Source organism: Dermatophagoides pteronyssinus, unplaced genomic scaffold (genome assembly GCF_027571235.1).
Source record: "Dermatophagoides pteronyssinus isolate colony J.1.1.1.1 unplaced genomic scaffold, Derpt_VIB-CSIC_2022.12 sq0004, whole genome shotgun sequence".
Lineage (NCBI taxonomy): Eukaryota > Metazoa > Arthropoda > Arachnida > Sarcoptiformes > Pyroglyphidae > Dermatophagoides > Dermatophagoides pteronyssinus.
The window spans coordinates 2,704,808-2,723,657 of record NW_027461528.1 but is presented as its reverse complement, the minus strand read 5'-3'; the positions used below and the strand labels follow the sequence as shown (position 1 = coordinate 2,723,657).

At 29.2% G+C, this 18,850-nt stretch overlaps 1 protein-coding gene and 2 long non-coding RNA genes across 5 annotated transcripts; 2 read left to right on the top strand and 1 right to left on the bottom strand.

Moving 5' to 3' along the window:
- The first annotated feature begins 20 nt into the window (after positions 1-20).
- Positions 21-3,053, top strand: LOC142644936 (uncharacterized). Its single transcript, XR_012846151.1, has 3 exons — positions 21-196; positions 369-1,128; positions 1,264-3,053. It is a non-coding gene; the product is annotated as an uncharacterized LOC142644936 (long non-coding RNA).
- A 2,531-nt stretch (positions 3,054-5,584) lies between these two features.
- Positions 5,585-10,124, top strand: LOC142644934 (uncharacterized). 2 transcript variants are annotated; one of them, XR_012846142.1, is made up of 6 exons: positions 5,585-6,912; positions 6,975-7,131; positions 7,196-7,344; positions 7,413-7,891; positions 7,970-9,604; positions 9,666-10,124. It is a non-coding gene; the product is annotated as an uncharacterized LOC142644934 (long non-coding RNA). The 2 variants fall into 2 exon arrangements; XR_012846141.1 differs by having other exon boundaries at positions 5,586-6,912; positions 6,975-7,344.
- A 6-nt stretch (positions 10,125-10,130) lies between these two features.
- On the bottom strand, positions 10,131-18,744 carry LOC113790893 (serine/threonine-protein kinase SMG1-like). 2 transcript variants are annotated; one of them, XM_075819769.1, is made up of 3 exons: positions 18,362-18,744; positions 10,620-18,294; positions 10,131-10,541 (listed from the first exon to the last, which is right to left on the bottom strand). In XM_075819769.1, the coding sequence occupies exons 2-3, from the start codon at positions 18,269-18,271 to the stop codon at positions 10,532-10,534; spliced, it is 7,662 nt and encodes a 2,553-aa protein (XP_075675884.1). In that variant the 5' UTR covers positions 18,272-18,294; positions 18,362-18,744; the 3' UTR covers positions 10,131-10,531. The 2 variants fall into 2 exon arrangements, with proteins under 2 accessions (XP_075675884.1, XP_075675883.1); XM_075819768.1 differs by having other exon boundaries at positions 18,366-18,744.
- Between the last annotated feature and the right edge of the window lie 106 nt (positions 18,745-18,850).

Here is an 18,850-nt window from a genome sequence, read left to right as displayed (position 1 = left end):
AAAGAAAAACAACAAAGATAACATCATTAATTTCTGAAAGATTTTGTTGTTTGTTTGTTTGTTTTCTAAAAAAAGATTCGAAACGTAATCAAACGAACATTCGATATCGATATCGCGATAATATCGATATTTTAAAAAATAATCGTTCGAAAAAGAATGTTGATTGAGCAGAAAAAAAAGATTTGTTTGTCAAAAGGTAGGTAAGAAAAGATTGATAACGATTTTAATATTTTGTTTTGTTATCGATAAATATCGATTGATTGAATCAATGATACTGATTGATTGATTGTATTGACTTACCCTTTGATATCGATCATCATCATTCCAAAACCACCAAAAAAATTCTGAATAAATCAAATGAATCATAGTCGAAAGAAATTCTGAATTTCAAAAGAAAACGAAAACAGCAGAAGAATTTTCATCGGGAAAAACAACATTGATGAACAATTCATGTCACCCAAAAACGAAATGGTAATTTTGAACTGACAAAAATCAAAATCAAATCAAGAAAGAAAAAATGGCTTCACAATCGGAATCATCAACGAAAAAAAAACGGATGAAAATGATAAAAAAAATTTTCAAAAAATTTTTTTTTGAACAAGCCAAACCTCCACCTCCACTACACACATACAATGTATTGGATTTACCATTGGATGTGGGCCGATCAAAATCTTATTCAGATTTTTTTTTTTTTTTTAGATGAAATGAAAATGGGGGCTGCGCTTGCTTGAATTATCTCTCTCTCTATCTGTTTGTGTGTGTGTTATATTGTTATTTTGTTGGTTGGTAACCAACAAAATGACAACAACAAAGCAGCAGAAAAATGAAAGTGATGAGAATGAAACGATCCAAATGTGTGTATGTGTGTGTACCAAAATAGATAGATTGGAACAATGTTGTTCCAACCTACCGCATGTGCAATGATATGAATGAAAACAAGTTATGGCCAAAGACCGTGGCTAAATTTCAAAAAAAAAAAAATATATGATTCGGGTCCCCTTCTGACGGGTTAATAAGATATGAACATTGTGTGTGTGTTAGTCTGCTACCTCTCTCTCGCTCTCTCTCTCTCTCTCTCTATCGTTATGATTTTGGAACCCACCATTTTTTGATTTGTTTGTGGATCGGGTATGTCAAAAAAAAAAAAATGCTATAGGAAAATGTAAATGACCTTGGGTTTTTTGTTTTGTTTCTCCCTCTCTTTCATTCATTTTTCTATCGGGAACATCCCACACTCACACAATGTACTAACATTAAAAATAGAAAACAACAAAAGAGTTAGGGTCAATGTCAATGGTATATTTCTCAAAAATCAATCAAATGGAACCAAAAGACAAAAAAATTTGGTATACACCCCATTATTGTCCGGAAGATATATTAGGTGATTCGGAAAGTATTGTCGTATTTTTGTATAACATTTTTCATTTTTTCCTCAAAAATTTTTGGTGAATGTTTTTGAAATTTTTTCAACGCAGATTGTTTTTGTGATTATCAGACTTTAATTTGGTACCAAAATTTTATCAATTTCAACACCCAAAATTCCGCTAGGGGCGCTGAAAGTGACCCTTGTCAAAATCAAAATTTTGGCGTTTTTTGTTTTCGGCCCGCTGTGTCCGCAACAAGATTTTTCCAAAACTTTTGACCACTAAATGATAATCTTTCATGTCTTAGGACTTATCAAAAGTGGTTCTCAAAATCTTGCCACAACGTAATCATTCCCGAAAATGGTCACCATTCGGCGTTACCGACAAGCCCATAGGAAATGCTATGCATAGGTGGCTATGCACACGAAACGACACGACATCCTGACGGATATGCATTTTTGCTTGTCGTCTGAAAGTCGTGTCGTATCGTGTGCATAGCACTCTCTGCTCTTGTTGATCATCGAGAATTGTGAATTTTTTCAAATCTTGAATTTGGATTAATTCAGGAGTTTTCTTAACCAAAAAAATCAACAAAAAAACCCGAGTTGAAAAAAATCCCAATTTTTGGCAATTTGCAGTTAGTGACAAAAGCATAGACAGCCATGCAATGCATACGACACGACACGACATCCAGACGACATGCATGAATTTTTTCAACTCAAATTTTTTGTTGGTTTTTTTGGATCAAAAAACTCTTGAATTAATCTGAATTCAAGATTTGAAAAAAATTCATCGCATTTCATTTCATTTGAATTTTTTTCTTGTCGTTTGGATGTCGTGTCGTTTCGTATGCATGGCTGTCATTAACGGCAAATTGTGGTCACTTTCAGGAATGATTGTGTAGCAGCAAGATTTTGACAATCACTTTTGGTTAATCCCAAGACATGAGAGATTATCATTTAATGGTTCAAAAATCGTAGGACAATCTTGTTGATTCAAATTCGAGTTGAGAAAAAAAATTCACAATTCTCGATGATTAGCAAGCCCACAGACTGCTATGCACAAGAAACGACACGACTTTCAGACGACAAGCAAAAAATGCATCAGTCTGGATGTCGTGTCGTATGCATTGCATGGCTGTCTATGCTCTTGTGCAACTGCAAATTGTCAACCATAGAAAATTGCGAATTTTTTTTCTCAACCCGAATTTTTTGTTGGTTTTTTCGGTTTAAAAAACTCTTGAATTAATCTGAATTCAAAATTTGAAAAAAATTTTATCGTCAATCACAATGGTATAGGGCAAAAAGCACAACAACCATTCTTATTCCGACCGGAAATCAGACCGATTTCGGGAATGATCGCATTGCGGCAGGATTGCGACAACCACTTTTAATAAGTCCCAAGACATGAGAGATTATCATTTAGTGGTCAAAAGTTTTGGAAAAATCTTGTTGCGGACACAGCGGGCCGAAAACAAAAAACGCCAAAATTTTGATTTTGACAAGGGTCACTTTCAGCGCCCCTAGCGGAATTTTGGGTGTTGAAATTGATAAAATTTTGGTACCAAATTAAAGTCTGATAATCACAAAAACAATCTGCGTTGAAAAAATTTCAAAAACATTCACCAAAAATTTTTGAGGAAAAAATGAAAAATGTTATACAAAAATACGACAATACTTTCCGAATCACCTAATATTATGTAATATACGACAAACAAATCTGACATCTATTGATCGAAAATGTAATTTTTTTTTTTTGATTTTAAATTTTTTAAATTTGAAAATCATCACTAGAGGTCATTAGTGTATTGTAATATTTTTTTCTTTTTTTAAAATCAATTTTTGTAATTCCGATTGAAAATGTTATAAATTTTTTTTTTTAAATAAAATTTTTCAATTTTACAAATGCTACGCGATTGGCCACTCCTTCTCTTTCTCTATCTTCCACAGACACACACACGCGATACACATTAGAACTGACCAATGGTCAATCGATCAATCAATAATTGGTCTACAGCCGACCACTATAACGACCGCCCACATTTTTTAATAACAATAATATTTTTTTTTTTGTCTAATAGCCAAATAGGTTAAAATAGTTTGAAAAATACAAACATTACCATTATCATTAGCAAACTTGATAATCCAAAAAAATCATAATCTTCTTATCTCACTTTAACAAGGTTTTTTTTTTATCCCAAAAAACACATTTACAAATGTAAATTTGTTTATTTATTTTGAAGAAAAACAACAACAAAAACAAGAATACAAAACCACAGAAAACAATGTGGATGTTGTTGTGGTTATTTACACAAAACATCTCTCTTATTTGCTTAATATCGGGTGGTTTTTTTAGGTTTCTAAACATCTAAAATTGATGATAATCTTTGATCGTATTATCATGAAAAGGTATTTTACCCCAAAAAAAAATCCTTCAAAATTGATGAAAAAAAACCTGTGTGTGTGCTAAATGGTTAAGTGTTTTCACTTATTTTCAACTTTTAACTGCACACTTATGTAAGGTAAATTTGTTAAAAAAACCAGGAAAAAAGTTTTTCAAAAATCAGAAAAAAAAAGATTGGAAGAAAATTCAAATCGGTAAAACATTTATTTAATGGACGAAGGTTTCTTTTTTGATGTGAAAAACCGTTTTCTTCTTCTTCTTCTTCTCCGATGTTTCTATTGCTAAACAGATACGGTATTTGTTGTTGTTGTTTCATTGAGAATACGCAGGTAAACACACCTTTATCCGAAAATTTCAAAGATTTTCATAAGCGCGCAAGTTTTTCTTCTTTCATTTCTTCTTTCTCTTGATCATCCACAACCAAACAGCCAACCGAACAATAATCATCAATAAATGTTTTCGGTTCAGAGCAAAAAAGAAAACTCTTTCATTCAATCTTTTTCACTCTAATTTTCTATTTTAGATTGATAAAATGATTTCTTTTAGCGAAAATTGAGAAGAAAAAAAAAAATCCAACAAGGGTTTGGTTTGACGAATGAATGAATGAATGAATGGGTATTATATACGGAAAGAAAAGAGTTTTCCCCGTACAAAAGAAAAACTTTCTTCTAGGCTAGGCTAGGCCTTCATTTAAAATTTTCTGTTTTTTTTTCTCGCGTTAAATTGTCAATTGGATTTTCAAGCAAACAAACAAATCATTTATTATTATTATGGAAATGAAGATTGAAGAAACATCTTACCTTTTGATAGAAAAAAAATGAAATTTTCAAAAGTCTTCTTTTTATGAAACCAAAGGATGTATGAAAATGACAGCATTCCAGTAAGAAAAAAAGCAACAGAAGGTTGATTTTTCTCAACTTTTCTCATGGTTCCAAGGACATTTTCTTTTCACTGTTTTTCCCCCTTTCGGTTCATTTGTGAAAACACAAATGATCATTTTGGGTATAAATAGTGATTGGAGATGAAAGGGGAACAAAGAAAAGAAAAAATAATCTTTGATGATCGATCGGATTGATCGAAAGAGTTATTGTTGATCAGACCGACTGAATAAAATAATGATGTCAAGGACAACCAAAATTTTCGTCATTTTGAGAAAATTTTTTCAAAAATCAAATAAAATTATAAAATTTTTAACTTATGAAAACTTACGATGTTTGGTTTACTGATAATGATGATGATGGAATGATCATCTGAAATCTGACCAGAATTCAAAGTATGGAACCGAAAAAAGAAAATATTTTTCAGGAGAAAAAAGGGTTAAAACATTTTGACATATGAAAATGATGACATAAACACTATCATCATCATCATCATTATCAAAATTAAATTGAGCATGTTGAACGATGTTTTACTCGATAATAATGATGATGATGATCACAAATGGAATCCAAAAATTTTTTGGAAAAATTACAGTTTGTCGTCGTCGTAATCGTTGTCGTTTTATCGTTACGAATGAAAAACAAAAACAAAAAACATTAACACTTTAGCATCATTCAAGTCAATGATGATTTTTTATCGGGTGCATTAAAAATTCAGTTTTGATGATCTTGGTGATGATGATGGAACCCATTCATTATGAGATTAAAAATTTTTTGATTTATATCCATTTTGAACGTGGTTTCATTTGTTTTTGTTTCAGTTATCACTGTGTGAAAACACATCAAAACGTTTTTTAAATGATGCAAAAATTTTAATCAACAAACAGTAATAAAAGGATGAATAATCACGTTTTTTTTCAGGCAATTTTAGCTTTGTTTTGGTTGAAATTTTAACCCGAAAAACAAAAAAAAAAACAAAAACAGAAAACATTTTGTGAGTGAAATTTGAATGAAAAAACTTTTGTAAAAAAAAGGGGCGAGTAAAAATAGATCATTGAGAAATAGGTACTAAAATCGTATTTTTTTAAATTCAATAAAATGCTGAATTTCGTTCTGGATCTATCTATCTATCTATCATGGAAAATGGAATGAGAAACAAAAAAAAAGTGAAAGAGGTAAACGATGAAATATGTGTGTGTGTGTTTGTTTCGTATTCAAAGAAGCAGCATATCGAGAAGATAAAGGGTATTTTTTCCCCTCCTTTGCATAAAGAGGAACAAATATGGCAACCCGATTCATTTTCATCATCATCATCATTATTATTATTTCGTTAAAACATCCAACCAACCAAACAAACACTACGAATAAGAACTAGTTTTCATTATGAATAAACTAGGGAAAGAAGAAAAAACTGGGCGCATAATAAAGGCAAAGAAATTAGTAAAAAAATTCATCATAGTAGCATCCATAATGGCGGCGACGGTTATGTGTGTGGACCTTGTTTTCCCATTGAACCAAAATAGTGCAAAAAGTTTCATTCTTTGTTTGTTTGTGGTGGATAGAAGAGTTAAAATGAAATGAAACAGAAACACAGAGCGTATACAAGGCAGACACACACTAACTATACACAAACACACAGAGAAAATGCGTGAAACGGTTAAACAACAAGAAAACTGAAAAATAAAGTTTGGATCGATCAGAAATCCAAACCAAGCAAGCCAGTCATAAACAGCCTAGTCTAAATATATCGAAATAATATCGAGGCTTTTTGAACATCGAATCATCATCATCATTCGAATATTGTGAATCAAACAGAAAATGAATAGTTGAATGTGAACTTGTGTTGAATTTTTGTGATGTATATTATAGGCAGGGGTTAAATTTAAAAAAAAAAATGAAATCATTCTTGCAATTCTTGTGAATTTTTTTTTGTGAAGAATTTCGTTTCGTAAAGCATAAAGTTTGTCATTATCATCATCGTCTTCGTCTTTCGTCTTTGTCATTAACTCTTTAATTATCCACTCTCTCTCTCTCTCTCTCTTTCAGTTGATTTAATGTTTTGCTATTGGTTTCATGTGTTAACCCAGTGATTTCAAAAAAAAAAATTTCCTCAAAAAAATCTTCAGCAATTTTTCATCTGAATTTCACTTGAATATTCAAACAAACAAACGAAACAAAATGCAAGAATATTCTGTCAGCATAAACAAAGTCATCAAACTGGAAATTTTTTCTTGGTAACGACGAAGACGACGACAAAAATTCGTAATGTATTTTTTTTATAAAAAAAGTAACTACATTGTAATAATTTTAGTTTCTTTCAATTATTTAGCCATAAATAATCCAGATGACAAACATGATGATGATGATGATATCATCAACAACAAACGACTGACAGACTAAAGATCAAAAATAATCAACGATAACTGCAGCAACAACAACAACAAGATTTATATGCCAAGAAATTTTTTCCAATTTCAATTTTGTCTGTGTGTTAATCTTACCCAAGAAAAAGAAAAAGATTTCCTAATAATTTTCTTCTTGTCTGCATAGTAATTAAATCGTTCATTGACACGTTAAATCAAATTCAAAATGTCTACAGTCAGAATGCTGATGTTTGAAATGTTGAATAAGATAAATTCACGAACGAACAAAAAAAACTGGATGATGATGATTTTTTGGATTGTTTACTGAATTATCAGGTAAATAAATCAAGATACCTTTCCTGCTGCTGATTTAATTAATGTTATTTTTTCTTCTTTCATCTTAGATTTGCATCATTTCTTCGTTTGTTATTCTTTTCTTAAATCGAATGTCATCATTGGAAATCTGATATCCTTAGAAACAAACAGAAAGTATTTTTGATCTGTTGTTTACTTCGTCAACGAATGAGAAATCTTTTCACTTCCATACCGTACATTTTTTCGATTATCAAGATGATGAAAAACTTACAGGAAATTTTTCCTTCTTTTTCTTCGGAATTTTAAGAAAATAAAACCAGTAGAAAACTTGATCGATTCATTCGGGTTAATTTAAAAGAAAATCTTCAACATTTACCATTTGTGATGCAAAACTGACAACAACGATGGAGAGAAAAAAATTAGGGCAATCAAGGAATTCCTGGAATAAAATTTGGAACACCAAAAAATACAAACAAACGAATAACAAACACACACACACATGGACAAATGAAACATCAACAAACAAAAAAATCACCCCAAAAAAACAACAACGGGTTATGTAAAAAATGTAACAGAAAAAATGTTTTTTTTTGAATTTTTGTTTTGCCATTTTTCAAATGAAATGTTTTTTTTTCAAAAAATGAAGATTTCTTGGAAAATTCTCCGAAAATTTGGGCCAACAGAAATCAAAAAAAAAAAATCCAACAGGAAGAGTTTGATTTTCTGTTGGTTTACATCCATCCATGTCAGAAAAAAAAATTTTTTCATTGATAATCAAACGCACCAAGGGGCCAAGGGGTAATTTTTATTTAACCACCTCGTGTGTGTGTGTGTGTGTGACGAACTAAAACCAGAGAAAAGAAAAAAAAATTGTTCATTCGAAATGGATGTCACCGCCAATGTGACTCGTTTTTCCCTTCTTCAATACGACAAACAGAAACAGAAAAAAGCTAGGCCAAGGACTTGTCAAAAATGTTACCTATGGAAACGAAAAGTTGAATGAAAACTTTCTTACAAAAAAAAAAACAAAAATTTCTGACTTTTGAAAATCTTTTCTCTCACACATTGCATCGGGCAATCGACCGGGTCTGATCTTTTGGCTTTGTCAATGGCCAAAAATGTCACCCAGTACTATCCACGTTTAGACGTTTCATTTTCTTCGAAAAATGATGTTAATTTGTGAAGAAAGTTGTCCAAAAAAAAGAAAAAGAAAATGTCAAACAAATATGGAAAGTTGCAATTTTGTTTTTCTCTCAGCCGCATCAATGCATTCATCATAAATATTTTTTTTGGAAACGGTTTCCAGAAACATTGGATCTGAAAAGGGCTGGTGGCCATCACTCTGTTTGACATTAGGTGTGCAAATGTCATAATGTCATTTGAAATGTTTGAATGATGATGTGTGACAAATGTATATTTTTCTATTGATGATTTGAACCAAAATGAAAGGGATGCGATAAGCGTAGAGAGAAATGAATAAAGAAAGAAAATTTAGATCAAATTTAGACCAAAAAATGAATGATTTGTCACTTGTCCATCACACGATAAGCAAACGAGATTTGCATCAATTTTTCTCTTTGGAAAATTTTTAGAAAAACAAATTATTGATGCATGAAATCATTCAATCGACATCATTTGATGATGATGATGATAATTGTCAATGTGTTCAGGATGTTCGGTATATTTCATTTGTGAATTTTTCTTATCCCCACACACAATTATCAATCAATCGATTATCATTTGGGTTGGATTTTTGTCGTCGATCTTGTTGTTGTTGTTGTTAAAGTCAAAAAGTTATTACAAGTTTGAACCACAATTGATTATGTAGAGGATTATCATCATCAATGTTTTTTTTGCATCTTTTTTTTCATAAAACCATTCATCATAATCATTTGGGGGAAAAACGTTTTTCAAAAAAAAACAAGGTCCATTACCCCATTAAACAGTAGGGTTATTCACACACGAGAACATAGGGTTCAAAAAAAAAAAAAAAAAATTTGAATTCGACCAAAGCTTCTTTCCCCTTTTCTACCCTACTGACACACACACACATCACTTACGTCCACCCAGAAAAAAAAGGTGTGTCAACAATGTACGTTACCCATAACAACATATATATATTTGGCCTTGTGCTAAATATTCATTCTTTCTTTCTATTTGTTTGTTTGCTTGTTGGAACACTTTTTTCAACAACAACATTTAATCAATTGATCAATTTGAACAACAGCAGCAAAAATTGAATAATGATTTATCAATAGATCCATATTTGAATAAAGAAAACGTAGGTAACTCATTTATGACATATCAGATTTTCACTCTTTTTTTCTCTCCATCTTCCGTAGATATCGATTGTTATCGAACCATGGATTCAATGGTTACCTGAATGTCGAAACACACCTCTTTTCTATTATCATCATCAATCGATCGATCGATTGATGTAACCACCATCATTTATAATTTGAAATCGAACAAGGAAAAGAGAAAACAAAGCAATGAAAAACGTAATTCAGTTGAAAATCATCATTAATATCCCCATCATCGATTGGTTTTTAGTTTGGTTGTTTGTATTTAACCTTTCCTTATGTATACCGGGGTATTAACATTATCATCATCATCATTATCATCAATGAAAATGAATACATCATTTATCGGAATGTCAATGGTTTGATCCAGTGAAAGAAAAGCCTTAACTTCTTCCGATGATGAATAACATTTCGGGGAGGTTTTTCAGAAAAGAGTAAATTTTAACACGCTCGCCACAAATGCAAAAAAGAAAATCGCTATTTTTTTGAAAAAACCAACCACAATTGTTTAAAACATTCGTTTTATTTTATTATTAGCAAGAAACAAAATTATAAGAGAAAGTGACAAAACTAAACTAAAACTAAATTTAGTTTGTTTGAAAATGAATTTATGTTTTTTTTAATATTATTATTTTGAAATCAAAATGTAAACAATTCAAAAATCCATTTGCTCGTTCAATTTTTTTCCCTCAGAAACATTTTGCTTGTTTACCCGAATCCATAATCGAACAAATTCGTTTCATTTCTTTCCAAAATCTTGAATTGAAGGGAGAAGAATATGGTCCACCACCACCAACATGGCCAATTATAACATTTGTCATTTACAAATTAAAAAAAATGACAAATGATCAGCGAAAACAGCATCGGTATATAGCTGACCGGTGAAAAAAAAAACCAGGAAAAATTCATACCCAACTAAAGAAAAAAAAAGAAAGAAATTATCAATGAAATTTTTCAACAACAAAACAAAAACAAAAAACGAATAACACTTACCTAGTCCATCCTTCATACATACGTGAAAGATTTTCCATCGATATTGATTCATTAATCAAATGATTAACCTGATCATATATTGATAAACGTTTATTTGGATCCGGATCACGTCCATCTAATTTCATTCGTATTCGTTTCCAAACAGAAAATGCATAAACATTACGTTTATTTTTTCTTGTTTCAATCACCTGTTGTTGTTGATTATTTTTATTATTATCAGATTGTTTTGCCTGATTAGCCAATATCTGTAAATCTTGTTGTGGTTCTTCATTATTAATTTTTGGCCAATCACTATTACGTTGTTCAACTGATTTCATTAATTGTTTTAAACGTTCAATTGCTTCTTGATTTTCTTTTTCCATTTGTTTTTTTGGTATTATTTTACCTTCATTAGCTAATTGTGCAATTTTAGCACCACCATAAATAGCACCAGTAAAACCTTCTTCATGTTCAGGTGTCCAATCAATTAATGGATCATAAACAAATGCTTCCAATAATGTTAATAATGTTTCTTTTCCTTTACGTAATATTTTCAATACATTTTCACATGATATACGAAATGTACCATCCACACCAGTTACACCGAATGTATTGACAATGTTTTGTGTTAGACGACATAATACCATTTCAGGTACACGTAATGTTTTACCTTTTTCAAAACAAATATTATAATCAATATGAATTACTTCACCAGTAGTTAAATCCAATAGAATATTATCTAAATGTCTATCACCAAGACCAAGTATATAGCCAATTACAGACATTATTGCATTAGATGTAATAAAATTCTGTGTTAAATTCCAATGATCAAATGAATTTACTGATGAACACCATAATTCTTTTGCAATCAAATCATTTGGTGTTTCGGTTGATAATTCATCAAATACTTTACGTAATAAATCAGTATTCCAATCATTGCGATTTTCCGACGTCATTCCATGTTCGGCTAATTTACATTTAAATATTTCATTTGCTGTTATACGTTTATTAATATCATCCAATGATATTTCACGATTTGAAAGCCATCGTTTATAAAGATTATATAATGCATGTCCACCTTCAACCCATTGTATTAAACCGGATTTATTACCTAATGGTGTAACCGAATAATGTCGTGCACGTATAAACAAACGATCATTATTAATATTATTATTCTGTTGACTAATTGTTGGTCCAAATTTTGCAATCATTTGATTGATTATTGATAAAAATTGCATAATACGTTCATCAAGATGTAGATCTTCATGACCTTTAAATAGATATGAATAATTACGACCATCCGATCCAATTAATATGATTTTTTTCGGTTTCGTATACGTATGTAATATGGAAACTGTTTTGAATACACCTTTCAACATTACATTCGAACCATTCAAACCAGGCAACGGTATGATTGTATTATCAAGCGTTGCTAAACGTGGACTAATATCATGCATATAAAAACGATAATTATTCGATGCTAATGAACGTTTACGTATTGTTTGAAAAAGATTTTGATAATTAAACAATATATTTGATGGTTCATAAATATTTTCTGGATTTGCAATCGATTCGATTAATTGATTAATTAATTGATTGAAATTTTTTTGAAACCATTCTTCATGCGGTGTTTCCGGTGTATCCGATGTTAACATATTTGTTAATTGTAATGAATAAAGTAATCGACGAAAAAATATATTATGCTGTTCTTTTATAAACAATATTTTCTCTTTTTCATAAAGATTAATATTTTTTCTGGTTTTTTCAATTTCTTTTTCCAATGCAACAACTTGTTTTTTCATTTCATTCATACCATGTTGTAATATACCGATCCATAATTCATCCCATAATACAGTAATTCGTCGTAATTCATGTACAAATAATTTTGCCTGTACAATTAAATTCGGATCACGTTGACTTAATGTATCCAATAATGATGTATAACAATTACGTACTAATGATTGATCAATATCAATAGAATTAACTTCTTCTTCATCATCATAATCATCTTCATCTTCTTCATTTTTAGTTGATGTATAATCAAAATTTTTTGATTTAACCTGATCATCTAATAAACCGGTAATAGCTGGAAATATAATTAAATGTGGTGAATCGGATCCAATACGACATAATAATTCACAAATACTTTGCCGTACATATGGTTCATGATGATTTAAACGTGAAAATAATTGTAATGTTATATTTTTCCATGGTTTTGTTGGTGTTTCTTTTAAACCAATCTCCAATATTTCACGTAATTCAGGTGCATGTTTTAATATTAGACGTAGTAAACGTAATGTAGCATCAATATCATCACATCCATTATGTCCACTAATATGTAAAAATCTTATATAAGAATTTGCAGCCAATTTATAAAATTCAATAATATTTGCTTCACGTCCATTCGACGATTCGATAACATTGGTCATCATTGTTGTTGTTGCTGTGGTTGTTGTTGATTGTTCACCACCACCAACATCACCAACTGTATCAATATCGCTAAGACGTCTACCCCATCTATAACACCAATCACCTAATTGATACCAAGCTTTTGCCATTGATGGACAATTATTTACCGATAATAATAATAATTTACCACTAATATTATCAAAATAATTTAAATTTCTAATACAAGACATTTTTTCATCGATTGCCAAAAATTTTGTATTCATATCAAGTTTTTCAAATTGTTTCAAACAACAACATTCATTTGAATCTGATTGAATATAATGTACTAATTTCAAGAATATTCTTGATGTACATTCCGACATTGTTTTATTATAACTATCCACGGTACATTTTGGTGTTGTTTCAAGTAAAACATCAACACTTTTTAATAAAATATTAATAGCTGATTCTTGTTCTTGTTTATCATATAAATATTCCGATGTTTCATAACAAAAATCTAATAGATTTTGATTCAATAATGTATTGTTTAATGAATTTTGAACAATATTGATTAATCGATTATTATTTTCCAACGAAATTTCATTCACATTCAATGATGTTATATTGGCAAATTGAAACAATAATTCTTCAGCTAATTGCATGTTTTGTGTTTTTCTTGCTTTACGTGCCGTTTTCAATAGTAATCGATTCAATGAATATTTCATATTATCCTGTTCAATGTGATTAGTTTTTTCATTCAATTTAGCAAATACACGATACCATGATAGACCATTAATTAATTGATCAATATTTAAATCTTCCCATTCGAATAAATCGAAACGAATTTTTTCCGATGTTGTTGTTGGTGGTGGTGGTTGAATAATCGCACGTAATTGATGAGATATTTTTTGTAACATTGCAAAATGAATTTCTACCGACATACCACACATATTAAAAGAACGTATTAATGGATCAATTCGTTGCTGAATTAAATCATCAAGTTTTTCAATAAATTTTTTCGAAATTTCAACATTATTATCGTCGTTGTATGATTGATAAAATTCATTGGCAAATTGAAAAAGTTTTGATTGAATTTGATGATAACTGGATTCAATATCGAAAAACATTGAACGTTGTTGTTGTTGTAATTGATCAATAGATGTCACTATATCATTGGTCATTCGACAATTTTTATCATCATCATTATCATTATGAATTTCAGTAGTAAAAGTAGATAATGATTTCAGATATGAATAATCAATGTTTGCCGAACCAAACAGATTCGTTGCCATTTGATTAATATTTGTTTTGTTCGATTCATAATTAGTCGATTTCCACCATTCCAATGCATTATCATAATTTTCAATATTCAACAAACAATTTAAAATTCTTTTACGAAAAAAATTTACCGTATAACTATTACAGATAAAATTTTTACTTGAACTAATTAAATTCAATGTATTCAGATTAGCTGCGGATGATTGTTGTTGTTGTTGTTCACCACCGACATTGATTCCATTATCAATAACTTTATCCTGTAATAGATTTCGATATTGAATTAATGCACGTTCATAACGGCCAATTGCTTCATCCGTAGCTGCTTTAATCCAAACAAATTTTACGGCCAAATATTGTTTAACCCAATTATAATAACCACGTATTGTTTCCGATGCTTTCATCTGTATCAATGCATCGATCATTAACAATAAAATAAATTCAATTTCATCCAATGTAAACAATGTACGATCAGATTGATAATTACGTAACAATTCCTGACCATGATGAACAACAATACTTAATTGTCCAACTTTTGAAGCCAATACCATTATCGAACGACGATTACGATTTAGCCATTCTGAACAGGTGGCACGATTCTTTTTAAAAAATTGTTTTGATAATTTTGATGAACAATAAAGACGAAGTGAATTACCATGTATAGCATTATAGATAAGTTTATCAAAATTATCCATAATCATCAATAACATATGAATACGAATTGTATTCGGTTTCGAAGTTGTCATTTGATTATTGTTCGTTGCGTTTATCTGTAAACGATTAACATTTGAATTGGTTGAAATTTCAGCCACAAACATTTTGATTAATGATTCAATTTTAGTAAATGTATCTTGTGGTTTTCCTAACGGTGTTTTCAAACGATTTTCAATACAAAGTTGAACAAATTCGAAACAAATCCAAAATATTGCCGTCCAATAATTATATTGAAATATTTTTATCATATCCAAATTATTTGATATTAATGGTAAATAACAAAGTGTTGATCGTATTTGATTCGGTATTTTTAATCGTTCATCATCAATAGATGCATATAATGTACGAAATAGCCAATTAAATGAATTATCATCATCATCACCATTACCACCATTTTGTATGAAATCAAAAAATTTCTGAAATGTTAATGCAGAAAAATGTTCCGATGGTTGTTTATTCATTACACATACAATGGTTAAATGTAATTCTTCTGGATGAATGAAAATTTTATTCTGTATAGTATATGATTGTTGAATAGTTTTTGCAATACGACGATTTGTTTTTGTCATTGAACAAACAGGTAATAATGATAATAGATCAAGAAACAGATGGTTAATATTATTATCAGTATGTGCTAAATTAAATTCACATGCTCGACGATAATTATAAAAAACTTGCCAATATAATGATAATGATTGATCATCGATTAATGGTATTAAATTTTTGATAATCGTACATGATAATCGACATATTTGATAATTATTAGCAAAACTATATTCGGAAACAATTTCAATCAATTCAACAAATTCATCCAATGCAATAACAGTAGTCGATTGTTTATTAGCTGCTGTACCAAAATATTGTACAATATTTTCACATAAACGTAAACAAACAATAATTGAATCAATTTCCAATTTATTAATCGATAAGATTGATTTTAAATTTTTAATAATATCAACAAAATAATTGCTTGCATGTGAATTTGGTGAAAAACGTAATGATGATGAACTGTTGTTATTGCTTGATATATTTATGGCACTGTTTGCTAATGATAATGTAGAATGATGATTATCTAAAATTGAGCCAATATTGTATAATGGAAATATTGAATTCAATGCATTGGAATTTGTTGAATATCGTAAAACATTGTTATTGTTGTTGTTAATCGATGATGATGATGATTGATTCATATTCGTAACAAACAATGAACTTTGCGGCATAAAATTATGATGTTTTTGACAATATGAACAAAATAAATATAATAATGAATGATGAATAGATGAATATTCATCAGCTAACCATTCATTAGATAAATTTATATGATATAACATTAATTCCAAAAAATTTGGTGATAATGCTAACATTGCAATCAATGAATGTTTTGTATTGGCAATTTCGGTCAATAAAATCAGATCAACATATAGCCCGATTAAACATTTTTGTTCATTCGTTATAATCGAATAATAAGATTGATCTTGTTGTTGTGGTAAATCTAAATTCTTGACAATTGGAACAAAACTTTCATCATTTTTTTGTTTGATTTTTGTTTGTAGAAAATTGAATGACACTTTTATATTTGATAAAATATGTCGATATGATTTATCAATAATTTCAACACTTTTAATTTTCAATAAACCAAAAAATAACGATATAAATGATTGTTGAACATTTTTATCCATTGAAAATTTTAATGATTGAAATTTTAAACAAAAAAGTTTATCAACAATTTCATCGTTAATATTTTTGGAATTTTTTACGAACAATCGGATAAAATCCAATCCAGTTATAATAGATTTTTTCGATGATATTTGAATATCCATTATATCGAATAAAATTTGACAATAATCATAACAATCTTTTTCCAATAAACGAAAACAAATATCCGCATCAAATAATATGCTAAATGTTTCCATTAAAATGATTATCGATTGATTACATTCGATTAATAATTCTTCAAACATTGTTAATGATTTATATGGTGATAAATTAATAATAACTTTAATTATAATTGCCATTGAATCAATACAGAATTGAAAATTTTGTTCCGTATTTACTAGCATCAATTTTTGACATTCTTTACGATTTTCCATAAAAATTTTACGATAAAATATGGCAAATAATCGTATACGTAATGCCATTGTATGTAATCTTGAATTTATTGATTCAACATTTGCCTTCGATGACGATTCAGTTGTTCTTTTCAAATTAAACATTGATTCATGAAAATATTTTTCCACATCTTCAATAAATGATCGTAATAACATATTTGAAAATTTTAAATGATTTTTAAAATCAAATGATAATATTATATTTTCAATTAAATATAATGTCATTATTGTTTGATGACCATCCAAATACCAACCCAAAAGTATATCCATTAAATCTTCAATATGACGTTGTAATGAATTTGGTGAACGTTGACCAATCACAATAATTAATTCTAATATTTGTAAAAATATTTCAATATTATTGGTTGTTTCTAATGATTTTTTCAATTTTAATTGAATGAAAAAATAATTATCCATAGCGATCATTTGACAATTGATCATTATCGATGATAAACAACGTAATATTATTAAACGATTTTCTTCACTAGTTGATTGTTGAAAATATATTTTAAATATCCATTCGAATAGATCGGATTTTGATGTTTCCAATGAATCGCATAATGCAGCCATACAATCGATCATTTCTTCAACAGTATTTTTATATAATTTTTCTTTGAAAATTTTTTCAAATGCTCGTAATGATTCGGTGAAAATACGTTCAATAAATATATTATTACGCATTGATTTAGCGGAACGATAAAAAATTGTTAAATCTTTGAATGTATTTGGCCAGGATTTTTTCTCGGTAAGACTCGTAAATGGACGTATTATGTTTAGGAAATTTTGTAAATCATTTTGACATTGTATCGGTATGGTTGTCATTCGTTGTTGTGATTGATTATTATTCTGATTATTCTGATGATGATAATATGGATGTTTTCCATGAGAAAAATTACCATTTTTATTGTAACCATTCGATTTTTCTGATTCATCCGTGTCATCATCCGCATCATGTTGTTGTTGTTGTTGTCGTTCATTCGAAACATTTCTTCGTCGATCATTATCACCGATTAATCCATTTGAATAATAGGATTTTATCGGTGTTGTTGTTGATGAATTTGAATGATAATTTCGATCTCTACGATTATCACCTCTATTTTGATGATTAAATTGATTATTATAACGATAATTTCCAGAACCACCGCCACCACCACTACCCATCGCAGCCGATTCACGACGACCAGACATTATTATTATTCAATTACAATTTCCTATTCGTTGTAATCAGATTGGTGAATCAAACAAAACAAAACAAAAAATCAGTTCAAAAATACCAACCTACCATTCATGGATAATTTAACCATATGAAAAGAATATAAACATTGAAAAGAAAGAAACAAAAAAAAACAAACAAGAATTTCGAAACTAAAAGAAAATTGGACCACAAATTTGTATTCGGTTGATCGAATTATTTTTATTTCACATTTCTTTCGTTTAAATCGACCAATTTTTTTCAATTACTTGACTTTCATCATCAAAATAAATTTAGGAAAAGTTGTTTAACAATTAAATCTATTTTATGATTATAACAATAAAGATTATGATTTTAAAAAATTATTATCAATGAATTTTGTTTTCGTATTTTTTACAAAAAAAAAAGAAAAGAAAAAATCATTTAGCGAGGACAAGAAAGAAAATAGCCAAAAAAACAAACAAACACAATCATGGAATCACGTGATAGCAATCAGACAATATTTCTACTCGTAAGGTTGGATTCGGTTAAAATGGTCGTCATTTTTTAGCTTGATTCGAAATTTTTCGCTAAAA

What these genes read in the sequence shown, in the direction of transcription:
- LOC113790893 (XM_075819769.1), bottom strand. Translation starts at nt 18,271, where the DNA reads ATGTCTGGTCGTCGTGAATCGGCTGCGATGGGTAGTGGTGGTGGCGGT.